The sequence below is a fragment of the Arabidopsis lyrata genome (assembly GCF_000004255.2).
Source record: "Arabidopsis lyrata subsp. lyrata unplaced genomic scaffold ARALYscaffold_5, whole genome shotgun sequence".
Classification (NCBI taxonomy): Eukaryota; Viridiplantae; Streptophyta; class Magnoliopsida; order Brassicales; family Brassicaceae; genus Arabidopsis; species Arabidopsis lyrata.
In genome coordinates this window covers 17,378,585-17,398,556 of record NW_003302551.1, presented here as the reverse complement: position 1 = coordinate 17,398,556, position 19,972 = coordinate 17,378,585, and the positions used below count along the sequence as shown (strand labels likewise).

At 34.4% G+C, this 19,972-nt stretch overlaps 7 protein-coding genes across 7 annotated transcripts in view; 4 read left to right on the top strand and 3 right to left on the bottom strand.

Annotated features, from left to right (window-relative positions):
- Positions 1-1,891: 1,891 nt before the first annotated feature.
- LOC9314097 (beta-hexosaminidase 1) lies at positions 1,892-5,957 on the bottom strand. Its single transcript, XM_021025927.1, has 15 exons — positions 5,544-5,957; positions 5,359-5,442; positions 5,247-5,282; positions 4,707-4,818; positions 4,532-4,602; positions 4,288-4,418; positions 4,095-4,111; positions 3,953-4,001; positions 3,550-3,650; positions 3,265-3,324; positions 3,133-3,166; positions 2,886-2,984; positions 2,625-2,684; positions 2,276-2,526; positions 1,892-2,190 (listed from the first exon to the last, which is right to left on the bottom strand). Exons 1-15 carry the CDS (start codon positions 5,895-5,897, stop codon positions 2,015-2,017), a joined length of 1,635 nt encoding a protein of 544 aa, XP_020881586.1. The 5' UTR covers positions 5,898-5,957; the 3' UTR covers positions 1,892-2,014.
- Positions 5,958-6,870: 913 nt separating this feature from the next.
- On the top strand, positions 6,871-7,371 carry LOC9314096 (S-protein homolog 3). Its single transcript, XM_002877982.2, has one exon. The coding sequence runs from the start codon at positions 6,871-6,873 to the stop codon at positions 7,369-7,371; it is 501 nt and encodes a 166-aa protein (XP_002878028.1).
- Positions 7,372-9,125: 1,754 nt separating this feature from the next.
- On the top strand, positions 9,126-10,020 carry LOC9312359 (S-protein homolog 5). The gene has a single exon (XM_002877981.2). It carries the CDS (start codon positions 9,143-9,145, stop codon positions 9,641-9,643), a length of 501 nt encoding a protein of 166 aa, XP_002878027.1. The 5' UTR covers positions 9,126-9,142; the 3' UTR covers positions 9,644-10,020.
- A 110-nt stretch (positions 10,021-10,130) lies between these two features.
- Positions 10,131-11,376, bottom strand: LOC9314095. The gene is made up of 3 exons (XM_002876244.2): positions 10,988-11,376; positions 10,673-10,837; positions 10,131-10,553 (listed from the first exon to the last, which is right to left on the bottom strand). The coding sequence occupies exons 1-3, from the start codon at positions 11,333-11,335 to the stop codon at positions 10,233-10,235; spliced, it is 834 nt and encodes a 277-aa protein (XP_002876290.1). The 5' UTR covers positions 11,336-11,376; the 3' UTR covers positions 10,131-10,232.
- Positions 11,377-15,371: 3,995 nt separating this feature from the next.
- Positions 15,372-17,160, top strand: LOC9312358. The gene is made up of 3 exons (XM_021026890.1): positions 15,372-16,014; positions 16,141-16,246; positions 16,706-17,160. Exons 1-3 carry the CDS (start codon positions 15,979-15,981, stop codon positions 16,849-16,851), a joined length of 288 nt encoding a protein of 95 aa, XP_020882549.1. The 5' UTR covers positions 15,372-15,978; the 3' UTR covers positions 16,852-17,160.
- Positions 17,161-17,805: 645 nt separating this feature from the next.
- On the bottom strand, positions 17,806-18,976 carry LOC9314094 (dirigent protein 24). Its single transcript, XM_002876243.2, has one exon. It carries the CDS (start codon positions 18,884-18,886, stop codon positions 17,993-17,995), a length of 894 nt encoding a protein of 297 aa, XP_002876289.1. The 5' UTR covers positions 18,887-18,976; the 3' UTR covers positions 17,806-17,992.
- Positions 18,977-19,746: 770 nt separating this feature from the next.
- The window catches only part of LOC9314093 (spliceosome-associated protein 130 A), an 8,805-nt gene continuing 8,579 nt past the window's right edge, over positions 19,747-19,972 (top strand). The window contains exon 1 of the mRNA XM_002877979.2: positions 19,747-19,957. Within this exon, the coding sequence (XP_002878025.2) occupies positions 19,747-19,957 (211 nt within the window). The remainder of the gene's footprint in view (positions 19,958-19,972) is intronic.

Genomic DNA, 19,972 nt, shown 5'->3' with positions numbered 1-19,972 from the left:
AAGAAGGGACTAAAAAGCATGATGATAATGATGCTCATTGGTAGACATATCTTAATAACTTTTCCCTGTGATATTATAATTGATTTGATAGTAATGATTGGTGTTTTATTTATTCTTTATTTTTGTCTTGTTTGCAATATTAATTTCTTATGTCTTCTCACTAGGAGGAAAAAAAACAAGACTTTTCCAATTTTCCCCATCAAAACAAAAAAAAATTGCATAAAATTGAAACATATACTATTTCCTTTGTTTTATTTTAACTACTGTCTTTAAATTTTGAATAGATTTACTAATACTATGAATGATACGATTGTGGTATCAATCATGTTTTGGAACGATAGGCTGTTTTGATATGACTGCAATAAAACAAAAAAATTGTGGTTGTATCTTGTATGTGGGCATTGATCACCTTATTCGATCGGCATAGCATTATTACATTTTTCTGACGTTCAAAGTTTGGTATGAACAAATTTGAACACTAAGTACTAAAAAAAGAATTCTACTATCGATCGATCTTAATCGCTGAAACGTTAACTACTAAACTTTATCATATTTTAGTTATCTAATAGTCTCTATCGTTTTTATCTGCCATTACTAGTAGTATATATAGTACTATATATTTGGTTATAACAGTACCAATTTATCATAACTATTTTAAACCGTATCATTCACATCACATCTAACAATATCACCACTCGAAATTTCGAACCATAATGTTAGTGGTTTGAATAACATAATAATTAGTATAAAAAAATAGACGTCATAAGTTTTAGTAAAAAAGTAATTTATTGAAGCAATGGCAAGTTCATGTGTTGGACCAGGCCGTATGGCGTATGCATGTTCAAAAATATGCCTCATTGGTCAACGTTTGATCACATATTTTAGGCATCAAATTTACTTATTACCTTAAATGTTACACGAGTTTTAGGCATAAAATATTTATCCTTTTATTTCTGAAATATTTTAGAAGTCTCTCTCGAGTACCGAAAATGAAAATACACCACCTTGAACCACGCACAATCCAATGGAATCAACGACTTTAAAACTATTGGAAAGCGAATTAGTAAATAAATACCCATGAAATTGTTTGTTAGAAAAGATAAGAGTGGAACTAGTCAAGACCAGATAATTTTAATGTGATAATCTAACGTTGGATTTTCTTGAGAACTTAAGGACGCAGGCGCTATAGATGATGATCTTCTTTGGTCAATATTTGTAACCTACACGTCCTCGTCAATGCAATTATATATCATATATATATATATATATATATATATATTTTTCCACAATGCTATAGAGATGTCTCTACGAAAATCATTTAATACTAAGAAAAATCCTGAACAACATACATATAGGCATATAGCTTGCTACTATCATTATTTAACAAAAACGTCACGGCTGAATATGGGACTTGACTAAGTCCGTATTTGAGCTTAATTTTTACGTTGATATAGTAAAATAAAATGTTTGCTTTCATATGAAACTATACTGTTTAAAACTTTATCCGTTTTCTAAAATTAGAAACGTAATAAATTAGAACATGATACTCATGAAAGTAAACGTAAAACACACCAAAACAGTTCAAAGTGATCTAACTATAAAAAAATTACATATTTCGATGAGATTTAAAATCCATTACAGGTTTTGTTCAAAAAAAAAAAAAATCCATTACAGGTTCAATATTCTATTCATGTCGTTTAGCTAGTTCATATTTCAACATTATGTAGTATTATATAAGACCGGTCGACAAACAAATTATTACAATAGTGAGGAATCTTTTTTTTTCTAATGTCTACAAAGTGAAATATTTTATTGTAATTAACAATATAATGTGGTAAGAGCGACGTGTGTTTTTAGATATTCTCATGATTCACTCTTGTTGCAAGGGAAAAAACCGTAAGCCAAATTTGATTTGAGTAATTGAGAAGCACAATTTAGAATAGAAAACGCAACAACCAGATTTCAGATGAGACACGTACATTACATATAGTACAATGAGAAGAAATGTTTTGGATCACTGAGCATAGCAAGAACCAGGTCCCGAGGGCGGTCTTCTTGCGTAAAAGTTATCGACTGGAGCTGCTGGAACTCCGCGGTTATTCAGTAGACATCTAAAATAGTGTAGACGTGGCAATGCGGTTAACGTTATGTTCCCCTTTGACACGGCCTCTCTGGTGCTCCACATCCGTTCTGTTTCACCAACGATTTAGGAGAAAATAGAGTAGAGATGAGCAGTTAAACAAAACCAAACCAAATCCGAACTGAGAGCAGTTACCTGCAGCTGCTGCAGCACGCGGCCAAATGGTCTGAAGGACAACGGATGTATCAGCTGTTTCACCCCACATGCAAACTTCTCCTCCGATAACCAACTTTTGGAGAGAAGGATCCTCGATTCCATTTAGAGGCTCGGTGTTATAAACCTCGTCCCACGGCACATCTAGATGGTCGAGATACCAATATCCTTGGTTACTGAAAATGCACCTGAATCCTTTTGCTACTGCTTTTTGACATATATCAGACACTAGCCTGCAACGAGATTTAGAGAGCAGTTTTGACATGTATCATGAAAAAACTATGACAAGAGATGAACACTTCTGTTTTTCTATGGTACTGTATGATCTTACCAGTTTTGAATCACAGTCCGCGGATCAAGATCTTTTCCAAAGGAACTGAAGGTTTCTTCCCTGGGATCATACATAGTATTCTCAGTATTCGTGTCAATCTTTTGGTCTTCGAAGCAAAACAAAATAGAATTTGTTAAAGGTTGAACTGAATCCCTTTTTTCTATTTATCATATTTCTATAAGTTTGAATCAACCTTTGCAGCAGTTTGTTAAAGGAACTAGAGAACTTGACAGATAATGCAATTTCTCTCAAAAATTGTACCAGTTGACAGGTGTCCAATTTTTCGATATAGCTATCTGTTGCGCTCGGAGTACAAAGTATTTATATGCGTCCTTAGTAGTGAAGTTGCGACCCTGAAGCCTGCAGTTAAGAATAATGAACATATCAAGCAAAAGGAGAAAGTCAAATGTGATAAAGAAGCAAGAGTTTTAATATCAATTAACTAACTTAAACAGTATTAGCTCATATAGTGATCCATGAGATAACAGTGGGAGAGTCAGGACTGTACCATTCTTTAACATGAGTTGTGTTTTTCCAGCAATCTGCCAGACAAGAAACCGATCAGCGAAGAACATAAGAGAGGCAAAAACAAATAACTCAATGAAATGGAAGCAGGGATTTCAGGTGTTAAACAACTAACCTGTATTAACTTCATCACCACCCAAGTGGAAAAGCTCAAATGGAAATATCTTTCTCATATCTGTTACAAACCAAGATGGAAGAGAAAATATGAGAATCTAACCTAGACATACAGATAAATGTACACATAACATAATAATACACAAATTAAGATGCAAGACATTTCCTAATAACCTTTTCCCTCATCTCTATAAGCTTAACTCTTCTTTACAAGATTGAATACTAATTGGATTAGAATACTAGAAAAGGAGCAATGTTTCAAATGTGTACACTACTTAAAGTAGACCTGCCAAAATGCCAGAAATCACATCGAATGTAAAATTTTTAGTAACATCAAGGGGCTCTCGGCAAGACAGAGACGGCCAAAGATCAGGGTATCCAGTTCCCCTGCATTGAAAGCAAAACCATACGCTCAAAGACGACAGTTGTATCAGTAAACCAAGTGAAAACTATAAAATAGCCCAAAAAGCAACGACGAAGATAATGATAACTTAAACCCATACACCATAACTTCTTCTTAAGCTTTAGGAGTATAGTAACACAAAGTAGCTACATTTGTTTTTTCAAATCCTTAGAAACTTATGGTCCTATGCTACTGAGATATTACAATCTTGACTATAAACAGAGGAACATTAAGAGAGGAACAATATGAAAAGTTTAAAACAATTTCAAATTCTTAATATTCTTACCACGATTCCGCATGGCCAGGGACATCTACTTCAGCCATGACATTAATACCTGCAATCAATATCTCAACCATGAGAAGCTTAAACTATTCGGAGTTGCTTGACATAAAAATCATGTTGGGCTCCATGTTTAGTAAATAAGTACCTCTCATTTTGGCAAACCTTCACATTGGAAATCACAAACAGGCCATGAAACACAAAAAGGAAAAATAAAAAATCAAAACATATTAGTAAGTGGAAGAATAGTTGATATAACCATTTACTCAAATGATCAAATATGCATGGAGGGTTGGAATAAATAAGCTACTTCTTTAACATACAAAACTACAAGCCATTACCTGACAATCTCAGAGGCATCTTCAACTGTGTAACGTTCCCATCTCGAATAAGCTCCTTTCCACAAATTAGGATATGTAGGAGTTTCAAAAGGAAATGATTGCTCGTCTACAATGTGCCAATGCAGGACATTCTACCTCACATAACCGCCCAAGGGGAAATAGAAGGCAAGAAACTGGATATCAGATAAATCTTGAAAGAAAGTTCAACTTTGTGTATCCTCAAAAAACAAGCATGATTCCTTACAAGTTTGGCAAAGGACATGGATTCGATTATTTGCTTAATGACATCCATTGGCAAAAAATGTCTTGATGTATCTGCAAATGGAATAAGTAGTAAATACCGGCCAGCATTTGATTACATTTTCTTTCCATGTGATGGAAATGAAAGCAAATGAGAGAAAGAGATATGGACTTATTACCTATTAGCAGACCGCGGTATCCGAATCTAGGTTTATCTTGAATATACCAGGGTGCTTTATATATTTGCACAGATTTGGTTAGATAATCAAAGGCACACAATTGGCTAAATGTCTGCAAAAAGTTTTTCAGAAACGAACACAGATTAGCAAAGATTCCATAACACTCAACGAGAACTACAACTCGAAATTCTGATGAAACAATTCAAGGCTCACGAATCATGATCAAATTAACAGAATGACAACATAGTCTCAATAGGAAGAAAAGCTGTGAAAAGACAAGTAAAACTGGGAAAGATAACCTATTTCACTAGGCATCTAAGATGATCACATTAGGCCACTTTAACTCCTAAGGACTAGAAATGAAGAAAATCAACACTAAACATCTCTCACCCATTTAAAGGAAAGTTCACACCGAGCCACAAAATGGAGTATAAAAATGTTTAAAATCCAAGAACAATCATCTGCAATTCCGCTGATTCTTATCAAAGAACTTCACACCGAGCCACAAAATGGAGCATAATATACTCATAACTTACACACCTCCAATCCTCTAAGTGCACCATAAACTGTATTAGCCTGAAACCACAAGAAACAAATAAGATTATACAGACACATTCCTCATATGAAGAAGCTATAGTAGCAGAAGCAAAACCTCGATGGTGGCTGCTCCAACAATCGATTGCTCGTTCTTCTTCGACACCATCAATGTATAACTCTCATCCACACCCAATTGAAGCTGAAAGTGAACAGAAAACAAACCAATTTAACTATTTGCCGTTATCAGCTCCCAAAAGATTAAAACTTTCCAATTAAAGGAACCAAAGTTTTGTTTTTTACCTCCTCAGAATCAGAGTGAACAACGATCTTCAAAGAAGTGATATCATACTCAACCATTCTCAGAAATCTAATTCTCGCCAATAGAGAAGCTCTACCAGAAGCGTGTTTAAAGGTTATACCCATATACCTATCAAACGCAGCTCTAACAATCGGAGATCCACCGCCGTTTCCAGCTATGATTAGAGTCAATGCCGGATCCACCGAGAGTGTCTCGTTTCCGAACGAAAACTCCGCCGGCAACGGCCATAGATAAGGAGGAGAATCAGCCGGCGACGGAGTTGACAGAGATGAAGTGATAGATAAAGAGATGAATATCATCAATAGGAAAAGAAGACGAAGAAGATTCGGTGACATTTTCGAAAAGAGTGTTTGGTCAACGGAGGATTGTTCTTGTCACATAAAGAAGATAGAACTTTTTTTTAGTCGAAAGATTCAATTTTTATTTATTACACGAACAACCACTTTAGTTAGTAGTACCATGTTTCGGTTAGTTCGGTGGAAACATAAAAGGTCTTGCACGTTTATCTCTTGATTCCAACGAATTCAAAGTCTTTTGTGTTCTGATTAGTATCAGAATGTGCATTGATTGATACATTACCATGATAACTTTCATTAGCAAGAGCTGATTTGAATCGAATCAGTTATGAGAGATGCTTCTAGTTGAAAAGGTGTTTTTATAAAAGTCTGATCGAACTGATAAAGGGCCGAAGAACCTACAAAGCCCATTTTACGAAGTCCGTTGGATATATTTGTCATCTTTTCACCCAAACCAGTTAATTGTGTTTTTTTTTGTAAACAAAATAAAATCATAGGTCTTTTACCTAATTTAATAAAAACATTGAGGCTATTTTTATAAAATACTCTTTAATAAAAGTGAGCGACTGTCAGCGAAACATCATAATAACTTTTTATGTTTTTTGTATGCAAAACTTTCTAAACTTACAAAATAAGACTCGAATCTTTTAAATGATTAACAGTCAAAGTCATCAAAAAGATTAAAATTTGTTACATTCAAAAAGATAAACTTATTTCCAAAATATTGTAAATCATAATATATAAGACATACTTCGAATTATATTTCTTACGAAAAATATATATTATATAATTCTTATTTTAAAACTAATAAATTTATAACTCCAAAGAAAAACAATAAAATGTTTTACATTAATGGTTACATCTTTGAATACTAACATAAACTAAATACATGCATTCAACGTTACATGAATGTTTAGTTTCCTTAACTCTTAAATATATTGACATTTTCTTATATCTATAAATAGGGAACTTATAAGTTTTATCTAACCACTCCTACATTATTTACCCAACCATGGCTTTCACTAATAAACCTCATTTTATATTGATGTTTATGATCTCTTTTATTCTTATTCTTTTTGTGTCTGCATTAGATTTGTCAAATGCTCCAGCAGAAGCCCCAACTTCGGACGGCGACGGCTTGTTACCTTTAGCCGGAAAACATGTTGTAATCCACAACAAAGTAAAAAACAGACAAATCTTGAATGTACATTGCAGATCTAGTGAGGATGATTTTGGGATGGTCCATATTCCATGGAATGGTACATGGGATTTCAGATTTCATGTTAACTTTTCGAAAACGACAAAATTTCGTTGTCATTTTACATGGTATAGAGGCGGATCTCATTATTTTTATATTTTTAAAGTATCAAGAGATGATAGTCCATTTGGACATTTTCCAGTTTGTAAAGAATGTATATGGGAAGTGGGAAAAGATGATGAAAACCCTATTTGTCGTATTGTTCGTGAAAAGGGATACTTGCCCTGGTGTTTTAAATGGGAAGATGGTCCTTAAGATAAAGAGAAAAGTTATTGTTATCACCATATTTTATCAAGTATATGTAACCATCAAAATGATTGAATAAATATAATACCATTTATAATGTTCGAATGTTTGAATGCTTTAGCTTAGAAGCTTTCTTTATTTGAAGTTTTTATATTTTCACATAATCAAACTAAGTTTTTTTAGATGGAATATTATACATTATATTTTTGATAAAATCTTATTGTATAGAGCCATATAACTCCTACGTTTCTCTCGCTTACGTTGTGAACATACATTACTAATCAACACTCCTGATTCTGCATCATAAGGTTGTACTAAGTTTTCATGATGTGCTTAGAAAAGATTGTAATGTCTCGTTTTCCAAAACGAAGAGACCTAACGTACGTATAGCGAGTCTTTTGAGATGTCACGTGAAATGGCCTTTAAAATTTGATGGTATACGTTGGTCCATTTCTCAGAACATAAGTTCCTTTAAAATCGTATTAAATCTTGAACGTTTATCTCCTGCTTGTACTAGCTTGATTGTAATGGAATCAAAGTCTTCCGTGTTCTTTGACTAGTATCAGAACAAGCATTGATTGATACAGTACCACGATAACCCTCATTAGAGCTGGTTTGATATTCTCATTAGGGATTGGAGAATCCACCATGCATGTCCATTATCCCAAAAGATGCATGTCTCAGTCGCTACATATTAGAAAGATCGTACCGACGAATTCACTGGTAAAGGAAGACATAGTTTCGAAGGATTGATCAAGCAGTTAGAAACTTCTCTGAAAAACGAAGAGCAGCTTAGTTTCTATGAGAAATTAGAAGTTATGAGAGATGCTTCTGGTTGAAAGGGTAGTTTCTATATAAAAGTCTAATCGAACTATATAAAAGAAAGGGTCGAAGATCCTTCAAAGCCCATTATTGTCTGTGTCGGTACCTCGTAAGCCCACTTGGGTGGCCCATTTCTTCTTGGATCCACTCTATATTGAAGTGAAGTCTGTTCCATTCAACATTAAAAATATATTTGCCTTTTCACCCAAACCAGTTTTTCTTGTTTGGTCAAGTTTCACCCAAACCGGTTAAGTGTATTATTTTTTTTTTTTGTTGGGTTAGGTGTATTTTATAAACAAAACTTCGTTTACGTAATTTATAAAATTTATGGCTATTTATAAAATACTCTTTCAACTTTATAAATCGTTGCAAAATTGGAGGAAACTTGAATATAAATATTAAAATATATCTTGTTTAGTATTAGTACATGTTTTTTTTTTTTTTTTGATAGATAGGTACATGATGTTTAGTCAAAACTTCCTTCGTTTATGCGCAGATCGTATAAAAGTGAGTGATTGGTGGACGTAACGTATAATATTTTTCTATTGGTTGCAAAGAAAAATTTCTTAAGTCTAAAAACTTACAAAATAAAAGGCTTTGGATTTTAATAGTTTTACAAAGTCAAAGCCAGGATCAAAAAGATTAATTTATCTTTTCGACAGTCAAAAAGATTGATTTATTTCCATGTATTGTAAATTATAATATATAAGACATATTCCGAATCATATTTCTTATCAAAAATGATATATAATTCATATTATATACTCCCAAGGAAACAATATAAACTTATGCATGAATCTATAGCTTTGAATGCTAACATAGACGAAATACATGCATTCAACGTTACATGAATGTGTAGTCACTCTCGCTCTCAAATATATATATTTACACTTTGTTACACCTATAAATAGGGAACTTATAAGTTCTATCTAACTACTCTTACATAATTTACCTAGCTATGGCTTTCACAAATAAATCTCATTTTATAATGTTGTTTATAATCTCTTCTACTCTTATTCTCTTTGTGTCTGCATTAGATTTTTCTAATGCTCCAGCAGAAGCACCAGGCTCGGACGACGACGGCTTGTTACCTCTAGCCGAAAAACATGTTGTAATTCGCAACAAGGTAAAAAACAGAGAAATATTGAATGTACATTGCAAATCTAGTGAAGATGATTTTGGGATTATCCATCTTCCTTGGAATGGTACATGGGGTTTCAGATTTCATGTTAACATTTGGAAAAATACGAAATTTCGTTGTCATTTTACATGGCATAAAGGCGGATCTCATTATTTTTATATATTTAAAGTATCAAGAGATGATAGTGCATTTGGACAAATTCCAGTTTGTAAAGAATGTATATGGGAAGTGGGAAAAGATGATGAAAACCCTATTTGTCGTATTCCTCGTGAGAAGGAAAACAATTCATACTGTTTCAAATGGGAGGATGGTCCTTAAGAAAGAAAAAAAAAATTATTGTTATCACTATATCTTATCAAATAAATGTAACCATCAAAATTGATTGAAAAAATATAATACCATTTATAATGTTGGAATGTTTGAATGTTTAGAAGCTTTCTTTATTTGAAGTTTTTACATATCCACAGAAGCAAACTAATCTTTTTTCTTAGATGGATTATATTATTTTTCTCTTACATAAACATCCTGTTGAAAACTAAGCTTCTAACTCTATTACCTATAGTTTCGACTGTTGTTACTATTTAGTACAGCTAATTCAGCCCTACCAAATGGCAAACACCATCTAAGAAACTTAATGAGCCAATGAATGAATCAATCCAAGTTCTCAAAAGATATGATTTGAAAGAACCACATCCGAAGCCTATGTATGCAGTAACAACTACTTGTTAATAAACTATTGATCTCCTAGAACATCAAATCAAAGGACTTTCTTGAGTCAAATATTATCATGCATGGACTACTTTAATTTATGAACATAGAATCAAAACATGAATATACTTAAGTTATTGCATTTTTTTATAATCCGGACTGAAAAAAGAAACATGTTTGGCCATCTCAACCTCTATTGTTAAGATTCTATGTTTTGTTGTTGAAGGAACTCAAGATCCTTCATCTGCATTTGAATAGCTTCTTTGGGCAACCGTTTCGCCATGACATTCTCTTCTTCTCCTCCTTCTGCAACCCTTGTCGCCTTCTCTTTGATGATTCTCTCTATCTCAGACTTCTCAACCGATGGGAAAACCGCGATTAGCATCACTTGAAGAAGCTTCTCATCCTCCTCTTCGATAAGTCCTCTCCGAAAGCAACAAGCATAAATACCTTCAAGAGCCTTTTCGACTCTTAGTTCCATCGGTATTATTGGCGCATCAATGTTCAACTTTGCCCTTCTCTGCATAACCGAAAAAAGTATCAACCCTCTCTGAATTACCAAATACCCGATTTCGACTACTAAAACTCATTAGCATAGTACAAAAGAAACCTAAAACACACATAGGAAACAGAACAAACCTGTCTAGCTTCAGTCATCAAAGCAATGAAGTTCTGTTCTTCAAACTCGAGATCATTGGAAATGCTAACTCTGGTAACACCTTCAAGAATCTCTTCAGATTTGAGAAGCCCTGCACCAACTGCAGCAACCCAACAACACAGAAGTACATACAAAGGTTCTCCTGCCTAACCAAAACAGAGCAACAACAACAAGGCCACTTAAACACTGATCACACATTAACAAAACCCAACAATTCAAATCATATAATTCGATTGAATTTCATGAATGTAAGCTCAATTCCCGCAAAATCGATAGCGAAAAAACCCGAAATTTACCTTGCCTCGTCGCTGTTGGAACTCATAGAAAGCCCTAGAATCATCAGGAGTACATTTATTCCCAACTCGTTTCCTAAACTCAGCAAAATCGACGAGATCTCTTCCAACGCCACCTTCATCGCTGAGAATCCGAGCGAGGAGTCCGATAACCGGAAGCGAACCGATGACTTTGTTAGCGAAGGTGGAGAAGGAGTTAGGTTTCTCTATGTAAGCTCGAATTGACAAAGCGAAACCACCGTATCCTCCGCCGCGTTTGGGAAGGGACGAGGCGGGATTGCGAAGACGGAGATGGAAGAAGGAAGGAGAGATTTGGTGGAAGGAAGTGGAGATGTGAGTGACAACCACCATGGCTGTGAAATATGGAAGCTTCTCTTCTTTAAGCTGTTTGGATAAATCTCATCTTTATATACGTTATCTTCTCCATTCAATATTATTAATGTTTTTTAAATTCTTCCATAATTTTTAGTTTAATAGTGAAGTGAAAAATTAGCCACAATATTCATATGTATTTTTCTTCATTTACCTTTGTGGATTAGAAAATAATCTATGAAGATTCAAAATTAAAATTGTTATTAGAAAATACTCTTGGTTAGCAAATTACTATAGTTTTTAAGTATTCAGGATTTCAGACAAGAACAAATACTAGATAATAAATTAATAATGCCAGCAGAATTGGGAACAAAAAAAATAAGAGTTATTATTAGTCCTTTTCACCAAAAGACTCATACTGGGCTTTCTTATAGGCCTACGACCATTGCATAAAGCCCATATTCGAATAATGTCGGAAAAAAACTTAGAATAGGGATAAAACTTATAAGAGAGGACTATAGAGCGTAAATTATTTAGCAATCAAAGCATTTTAAAAGTTAATTAGAGTATCTAATTTTATAATGAAAAAGTGAAGATGATCTTAACTATAATGTATCAACGACGTCAAATGTTTTTTTTATTTTCTTCTATAGGTACAGTAGATGAGGACGTTTTATTCGTATGATGAATGTCTGTATGACCATGAATGAGTCGAGCACTGATGATACATGTTAAATTTTGGTGATAAATATAATCTTTTGTAAATTTAGCAGTAAACGATATTTGTATCTTATAGATAGCCAAAACTTTATACATATCTAGGAAATAGTTTGATTTTTCTTAGGCAATTGTATACATCTATTTGATTATTTAAGAAATTGAATACCACACAAAAGTATGTATTAACCGCATAACGAAAATGTGGAGGATAATATAAATTGCATTAACAGAATTCATCATATTCTACTATGAGAAGACTTGGAATGATAATTTCATCGGTATAAAACAACGTGTGAATACTTCAAATTCGCTGCATATAAGAAGCGTTGAAACGTCCAAATATTTAGTCCAAAGTCGTTACATGAGCTGATATCAACTGGTAATTTTAGTTGAAAGTTTAAACTTCTTCACTGTGTCTCGCTAATCATGAGACAAGAAAATAATCAGTTTTCAGCTTGTTCCGTAGCTTGAACCATTTGTGTATAGTACATCATGGTGGGTTTTTTGTTGATTGGTACGTTCAACCAAACTTGAGCGTTTTAATAAAACATTTGAGTATATGCTAATTTGAGCAAAAAAGTCTCATTTAATCGGTTGATACAAAGTAATTACAACGAAACTATCTTGTCCAATCGTGATCTAACTGGGCCAACCACCTAGCTCAGATTTATTAGACAGAAAAATAAAATAAAATCAAGACACCTTAAAAGCTAAAGTTTCATAATTCAATACGTAGCTAGATGCCCCTATTAACATCATTACGTCTCTGATCACTTGTTTTGGCTCAAGGGAAAAAATACAAAAAACATATCCCGTTATGCTGACACGGCATGATCTCATTGGATAACAGAAAATTCAATCACATCGTACACTTTAACCCGAAAATTTAAAGAAAAATATATTTGAGCAATTTGGCTTTAGAGAAAAGGAAAAATCAAGTGGAGTGGGTGTGGTCAATAGAATCTCCACTTGTCCATGGGACAAATTTGGGTTTGCTTTTTGAGAGCCTTTTGGTTTGAAAATCGAGTTAAGGCAATAATTAAATAGTGAGTCTACTGCACCACCTTTGTCTCTTTTTGCACTGTCTCGTCTTTCTGCTGTCTCGTCTTCTGTGATATTATTTCGTACCTCTTAATGACTTACTATAGCATTAATCAGAAACCCCACCAAAGTTTCATTCTTGAGAACAATCGAACGATAGAGATTCAAAATGGGTAGGGGATTCAATAATTCCTGATGGCTTTGTCAATTGGGACAAAAATGTCATCCAAAATATGGAATAATCATGGATATAGTCTTTTGGTATATTTATGAATATATAGTTTTGTAATTGAACAACCAGATTTCACATATTTGACGCCCGTATTTAATAGCTGATATAGAAACAAAGAAAATAGACATATATGAATTGATATGACTCAGTTTCTACGCCCAAAAGATGCCAAGCATAACCACGGAAAGAAGTCAATTAGAGTGGTTATGATTTGCCTTTTTATTTGGTATAAAAGTTATAAACAGAAAGTTCATATTTAACTGATGAATGCGCTTTAGAAGTAAAATCCAATATATGCATCTGAGATTATCTCTAGGTCAAAAGAATATAAGTATATATGAACACAAAGAAAAGAGAACAATGAACACACAGAAGAAAGGAGAGTTATAAATAGAGTAAAATCTTTGTTGTTCAAAAAAATAAAAAATAATAAAAGAGTAAAATCCGTAGTAATTTTTGGAAACACAAGAAGATAGTTACAATTTCTTGTAATACATAAAGCGTTTTCAAGTTCGTTATAAACAAAATACATTGGTTATAACTACAGATTCAGTCATACGGATTCGAATGAAAAATGATAGCATGATCTTAAGAGTTGGATAAGGAAGTATCTTAGGTAAATGAATAAGTGGATGAGAGAGAATAGGCGTCTTGGTTTGTAATCGTATTGACGAGGAGAGGGAATATAATGAGAGAGAAAGTGATGAATAGGGTTTTAATTTGATTCGAGGGAATAGTTGCTGTTTCAGGACTCAAATTGAGAGGTCCACATGATGAGGAATATGCATGTTTAGTTTTATTTAATGTCTGAATTTGATGGATCTTCTGAAACCTTTGATTTCGACAAAACACCCCCAATGTGTTTGTCTCTCACTTCTTTACGTAACCTTTGTAGATTCTCTCACTCCCTCTCATGTCCATTTGCGCCATGTCACTCAGATGGTTGTACCATTTGCGATTATTTGATCTCAATGTAGATTGTTATGCGTGACGTGTCATCGTCCTATTGGTCTAGAATCAAAAACTTTAATCTCCCGCGTCCCCTTACCCAACCAAAAAACTATTGATCACTGCGCTATTTTTTGGCCGTCCATTATCGTAACGTATACTACACATGTCATGGTGGTACGATAACCCAAATTAATATTTTTGGAGTCAATTACGTAGATGATTAAATTATGAATAGTATCTAGACGAGATCGACGACATTTGGTTGGTATCATTAACTTTTTTTCGGGGGTTTGTGTCATTAGTAAATCCCGAAAAAATGAAAAGAAAAATGAAAGAAAAACGAGCTAAGTTAATCATTAGACAGAAATTTCAATAGTACTATTGTAACTTCAAACCCAGAGAAAAATAATTCAATAGTGTTCAATAGTACTATTGTAACTTCAAATTAAACCCAAAGTAAAATAATTCAATAGTGTCACTAACGTTAGATATATGCAATGTTTTTGTTGATAGTAATTAGATCTGATGTTATCCGCTAATTTCTATCAATATTATCAATTACATATGATCGATTGAGTAAAATTTTGTTTTTATGCTACATCATGAGTATTTTATGGGTTTCTTTTACGGACCTTAGTTATATATATACCTCGTCATTTTATAGTTTATCGATCATATATATATATAAACATGTTAAAATGCATGGTTAGGACTTAGGAGGAGGATCATACACAACTGACTAACTGTTATAATTCAGTAGCAAACATTTATCTATAACATGTCGTGTAAACTACGTTGGTTTTTAATTTTTAATATCCAAAGTCCAAACTACGACAGAGGTTTACTAATGTCGTGTAAACTACGTTGGATTATCTCATACTCATAATAGTTACAACTACTATAGTATATGTGATTCCGTATTTAAACAAGTTCATCACTTTAACAACAAAGAACAGGTTCATTCCTCTCTCTTGCCTCAACTTAAGAGTAAACGTACCGGTGTTCAGGGGCGGCCTAAGCCTCTAAGGACCTATTATATGTCTTATGATATTTCAATTATCAAATTGATGGTCGCATAACGATAGTCATAGTGAAAGGTATAACAATTTCCTTTCCTTTATCGATGGAAAGCCTTAGCAAAAGTGTTAAGACCTATGACTATTTGCCTTATATATTTAACACTATGGTTATTTTTTTCGAAAAGATTCGCTTAGTTACAATTGCTGAAGTCATTTTTTTATTTATCACTTCTTTGAAATTCCGTATTAATTTTTTGTTTATTCCGTTTACTTAATCATGCTTTTAGAGCCAATACAACCTTTATAAAGTTCATTTTCTTATATAAGTTTAAACATTAACAAAAAGGTATATATATCTAGAAGATTATGGAAATTAAAACACGACTAAGTGTTTTTTTGCAGAAAATGTATAGAGAGAGGGGGCCATGGATCACGTGGAGGATGCGTGAGATGGAAATGAAAAAACGAAGGGAGAAGAGAGAAAGAGTGATTTTACATATCTCCTCTAATCCTTTCTCAGCCAATTATGATCAATCTCCCACGTGGGGCTTCTGGCCCCATGCATGCATATCATCTTTCAACTATTCACTCTTTTGTCTCCTTCTTCATCTTTTTGCGTGATCTTCTTCTATATATGGCTGTCTTTATCTCCACAAGTGGCTTTTAGAAAGAAGACTCTCTTCTAAGTTTGGGTGTTAATTCTAGGGTTTCCATTAACAATGGCTGATTCCTCTTCTGCTTCTTACATTCACATGGTAATATTATATTTGATTCAAGAATCCATGTACTTCTCCGGCCATCGTTTCGATGAATGAATTTCTCTATTTAATCTACTATACGTATGTACCTCAATATCTTTGGATGTGTGTATGTATGTATAGGTGCAGCACATGATAGAGAAATGTTTGATCTTCCATATGAGCAAAGAAGAGTGTGTGGAAGCTCTCTCTAAGCATGCAAACATCACTCCTGTCATCACCTCTACTGGTTTTAATTCCCCTCTCTCTCCTCTTTTTTTATACTTTTTTACCTTTCAATAATCCTTATATATACACACATATACATATACATATATGTTCTAACGGGATTATATGTATAAATTATGGACATGTATACATATATCATCATGTTATGATACCATCATTAAGAATTTGATCTTGTCGACATATATGTACCTAGCTAAACATATGATCTAGCATGATCCATCGATCTTGGATATTTCTATTCATATAAGTGCTCATGCATAATCTAACGATTATATATAGTACTGCCTTGAATGGGGGCTAGGACTTTTATACAAAAGGCATAAAAATAAAAACTATATATTTTTTTAAAACTAAATCTTCCTTACAACATATATCTGGCCGATCAATTTTGTTAGTTCTAGATCTGTTTTCTTTTTTTTTGGTTATCATAATGAATTGGCACCAACAAAAAAAATGACAGTATGGAAGGAGCTGGAGAAAGAGAACAAGGAATTCTTCAAGGCGTATGAGGAGAGGCAAAGCAAACAAGAGCAAATGTCGGAGGAAGAGACAAACCAGATGATCCAGAAGATTATCTCGGATTCATCTAAAGAATCCGACGACTGATCGCGATGTTCGTTAGATCTTTAAAACCTTATAGTTTATATATATAAATCTCATGAAAACGATTTATCCCTGACGCATGCATGTTTATATGTAAATCGTTTTTTTTCATCTCTTGGCATCGGTCCAACAAGAAAGACAGCAAAAAAAGGGTGATGACACTCCTTTTGGTACGTTATACGTACGTGGTCCACATAATACTGCCTCTGTATAATTAATATATAATGAAAGGACCCTCACAAATCGATCGATGGTGTGGCGTTTTAATTGAATGTATCATGTGTATATATCTTCAAATAAACTATTTATCTCTGGTCTTGGTCACCTTAAAATTAAGGCTATAGCACTCTTGGAAATTAATTATCATGGTTTCCATATGGCTGCAAATTTAGGCACCTAGGTGAGTAGGTGACCAAAACCACCCAGAAGTCAGGAGTTTAACCAAATCGGTAACAAAGTTTATCGGCCAAATTTTGTTCCATGCGGCTAATTCTTTTGTTTTTACTGGGTCTATGCAGCCATTTTTTTGTTTCTAATAGAAAATTATTTTTACAATTGGTTACATTAATTAAATAAAACAATGATACGGAGACAAAGGCCTTGAACAATTTCCAATTAATCTCCGATTTGAACATTGTTTACCAAATGCAGAAATATTTTTTGGGGGTCAAAGTACATAAGAAAACTGACTGACTTACTCACAAGAATATTAACACGTTTACTTTCCAACTCCTATGTAATTTGTCTTTCTTTTGTTGGTAAGTAATTAACCACAACTTTGTAAAAGAAGAATTCTGAAAAGGATTATTCTTACATTTGTTTGATATGATGTGAGAGCTTATAAAACCCAAACGAATACTTGTTAAAAATGGAATTTCGTGAGTATAAGTTGTATAACAAATGAAGAAGTAGACGAGTTGAAATGCACAAAGTATTTGCCAAAAAAAAAGGAGTTTCTGAATATAAAGACAAAGATTCTCATTTAACTTTTTAAATACAGTAAACGTGCACAACACAATAAAGGCCACACATCAAGCTAGTAAACAAGAACATACATATGAAACAGAGGAATTTTTTAACAACAAATGCCATTACTCTTCAAGCTTTGTAGTAGGTAAGATAAACACTGAAATGGAGAATGGTATCATGGACCATCAGTAACATGTTGGTCTTCCTGGTTGTGTAGAGTCTCCACGACAGCATACCCTTTAGCATGCTCGAATCTGCCAGTCCCACCCACAACAGCGATATGCGAGGCATGAGAAGCGGTTCGGTGAACCCCGAAGAAGCTGATCGCATCATCAAGGGTGTCATGGTGATCATGCTCTTCGTGGAGCAACACGGTTAAGGAAAGGGTCTGGCTAGTTCCGTCCAAAGAGCTAGCGAGGTAAAACCCTTGGGCTCTGCCAATGATTGCAGAGCCCAACTCATGGCCTTCAGTGAGCTCATCGTCAACCACTGTGATAGAGCCAAACATGAGCTGTTGGAGGGCAGCTATAGGAGGGAGCTGACCCGTGGTTACAAAGGGAAGGTTGTTGGAGCTAAGGGATCCTTGGGAGTTACCGTTACTGTTTTGAATGACGGTGTTGGCTTGAGAGCCACTAAGTCCAGTGAGGAGTGGAGCTGTGTTTGGGTTGATTAAATTGTTGATGCTGTTTGCGTTCACAAGCGGCACTGCGTTATCTACTGGGAAAATGTTGTTGCTGGATTTAGAAAACGGTATCCCATTCACCTCTGTTTGTGCTACTATCCCTGTAACCACACGTGCTGACGGGTGTGACCCGCCTAGCACGTCATGCATAAAGAACTCTAGGATTGGCTCTTGTCCTCCCGCCGCGGGTCCTGGGAGAGGAATTGGTATTGGAGCTTGTGTTGTTACGGCTTGTGGACTACCATCTTCCTCTTTCGGTACCGCGGGGATTTGGCCGCCTGGGACTAATTGTGGCTGAGTTTGAACCTCATCGAGAAGTCGAGCGGATTGGACACTGGAATCTATCAAGAGGAAGAGAAAGATTGTTAGGCGAAGAGCTTTAGCCATTGTTCGTTCTTTTGTTTTGGTATTAGATTTGTGTTTATTTTCTAAGGCTAATGGGTTTGTTTATATAGGAAGCTTGGAAAATGACGAAATGATGGAGTGGAGTTGTTATTGTTGTCGTTGCTTTCTTATACTCTAGTTGATTAATGGATTTAACTAAACCTCTAGTTTTATTAATTTTAATTTGCTACTTACTCCTCTTGCTTCTAGCCTTGTTGATTTCTTTGACCTATTTCTTTCTTTCTATTTATTCGTTAGGAATTAGAAGAGATCATGTTGAGAAATGAAGTGGAAGAGATCTTAATTACCCATGTTTACCCCACACACACACACAAACAAAAAATTAGCCATGTTTCATACATAAGTAACATAATTATATTTTGATTCCCGGTTTGGTAAAATATGCAGTTCCTTATAATTTACCAATCACAAAATTATACAATATCACTCTATTTTGTGATTTCAGAAATTTATTGGAAGAAAAATGTTGTCATTCTATATATATATATATATTTTTATTTAAGTTAGTTCAATTTATTGTAACCATTTTTCTTTAATAAGACCGTCTTGTATTGTTATTATTTGGGCTTAATCTAATAATATTGGGCCACTATTGTTGTAAATCCAAAAGTTAGGCCCATGTTGAATCTCCGCCGAGCAGAGGAACACCACTTCCCTCGTCGAGCTTTGGAGCTATGGCGGTAATTCATAATTAGCTGAGCTCTAGGGTTTATTCTTTCCCTTCTTCACCATAATCTGACAAATCCATAGCTGCAAATGCTCTAGGAGTTCACCTAAACCATCCTAAAGTCCTCCCAGTTTTCCAAAACCCTAGCTCTTCCTGCTGTTACTAGTGTCTCGAGATGTATCTGTACAGTCTTACTCTGCAGCAGGCGACCGGAATCGTCTGCGCCATCAATGGGAACTTCTCCGGCGGGAAGACACAGGAGATTGCGGTAGCTCGTGGGAAGATTCTGGATCTTCTCCGTCCGGACGAGAACGGTAAGATCCAGACAATACACTCTGTGGAAGTATTCGGTGCAATTAGATCTTTAGCTCAGTTTAGGTTGACTGGTGCGCAAAAGGATG

Bases quoted from the DNA above. Each gene is read 5' to 3' on its own strand.
- LOC9314097 (XM_021025927.1), bottom strand. From the start codon at position 5,897: ATGTCACCGAATCTTCTTCGTCTTCTTTTCCTATTGATGATATTCATC. The intron at 5,443-5,543 runs GTAAAAAACAAA...GTTCACTTTCAG, and splicing joins TTCACTCTGATTCTGAGGAG to CTTCAATTGGGTGTGGATGA. The intron at 2,685-2,885 runs GTACAATTTTTG...GTATGATCCCAG, and splicing joins AATTGGACACCTGTCAACTG to GGAAGAAACCTTCAGTTCCT.
- LOC9314096 (XM_002877982.2), top strand. From the start codon at position 6,871: ATGGCTTTCACTAATAAACCTCATTTTATATTGATGTTTATGATCTCT.
- LOC9312359 (XM_002877981.2), top strand. From the start codon at position 9,143: ATGGCTTTCACAAATAAATCTCATTTTATAATGTTGTTTATAATCTCT.
- LOC9314095 (XM_002876244.2), bottom strand. From the start codon at position 11,335: ATGGTGGTTGTCACTCACATCTCCACTTCCTTCCACCAAATCTCTCCT. The intron at 10,838-10,987 runs GTAAATTTCGGG...TGTTTTGGTTAG, and splicing joins TCCAACAGCGACGAGGCAAG to GCAGGAGAACCTTTGTATGT. The intron at 10,554-10,672 runs GTTTGTTCTGTT...TCGGTTATGCAG, and splicing joins TGATGACTGAAGCTAGACAG to AGAAGGGCAAAGTTGAACAT.
- LOC9312358 (XM_021026890.1), top strand. From the start codon at position 15,979: ATGGCTGATTCCTCTTCTGCTTCTTACATTCACATG. The intron at 16,015-16,140 runs GTAATATTATAT...ATGTATGTATAG, and splicing joins CTGCTTCTTACATTCACATG to GTGCAGCACATGATAGAGAA. The intron at 16,247-16,705 runs GTTTTAATTCCC...AAAAAATGACAG, and splicing joins TCCTGTCATCACCTCTACTG to TATGGAAGGAGCTGGAGAAA.
- LOC9314094 (XM_002876243.2), bottom strand. From the start codon at position 18,886: ATGGCTAAAGCTCTTCGCCTAACAATCTTTCTCTTCCTCTTGATAGAT.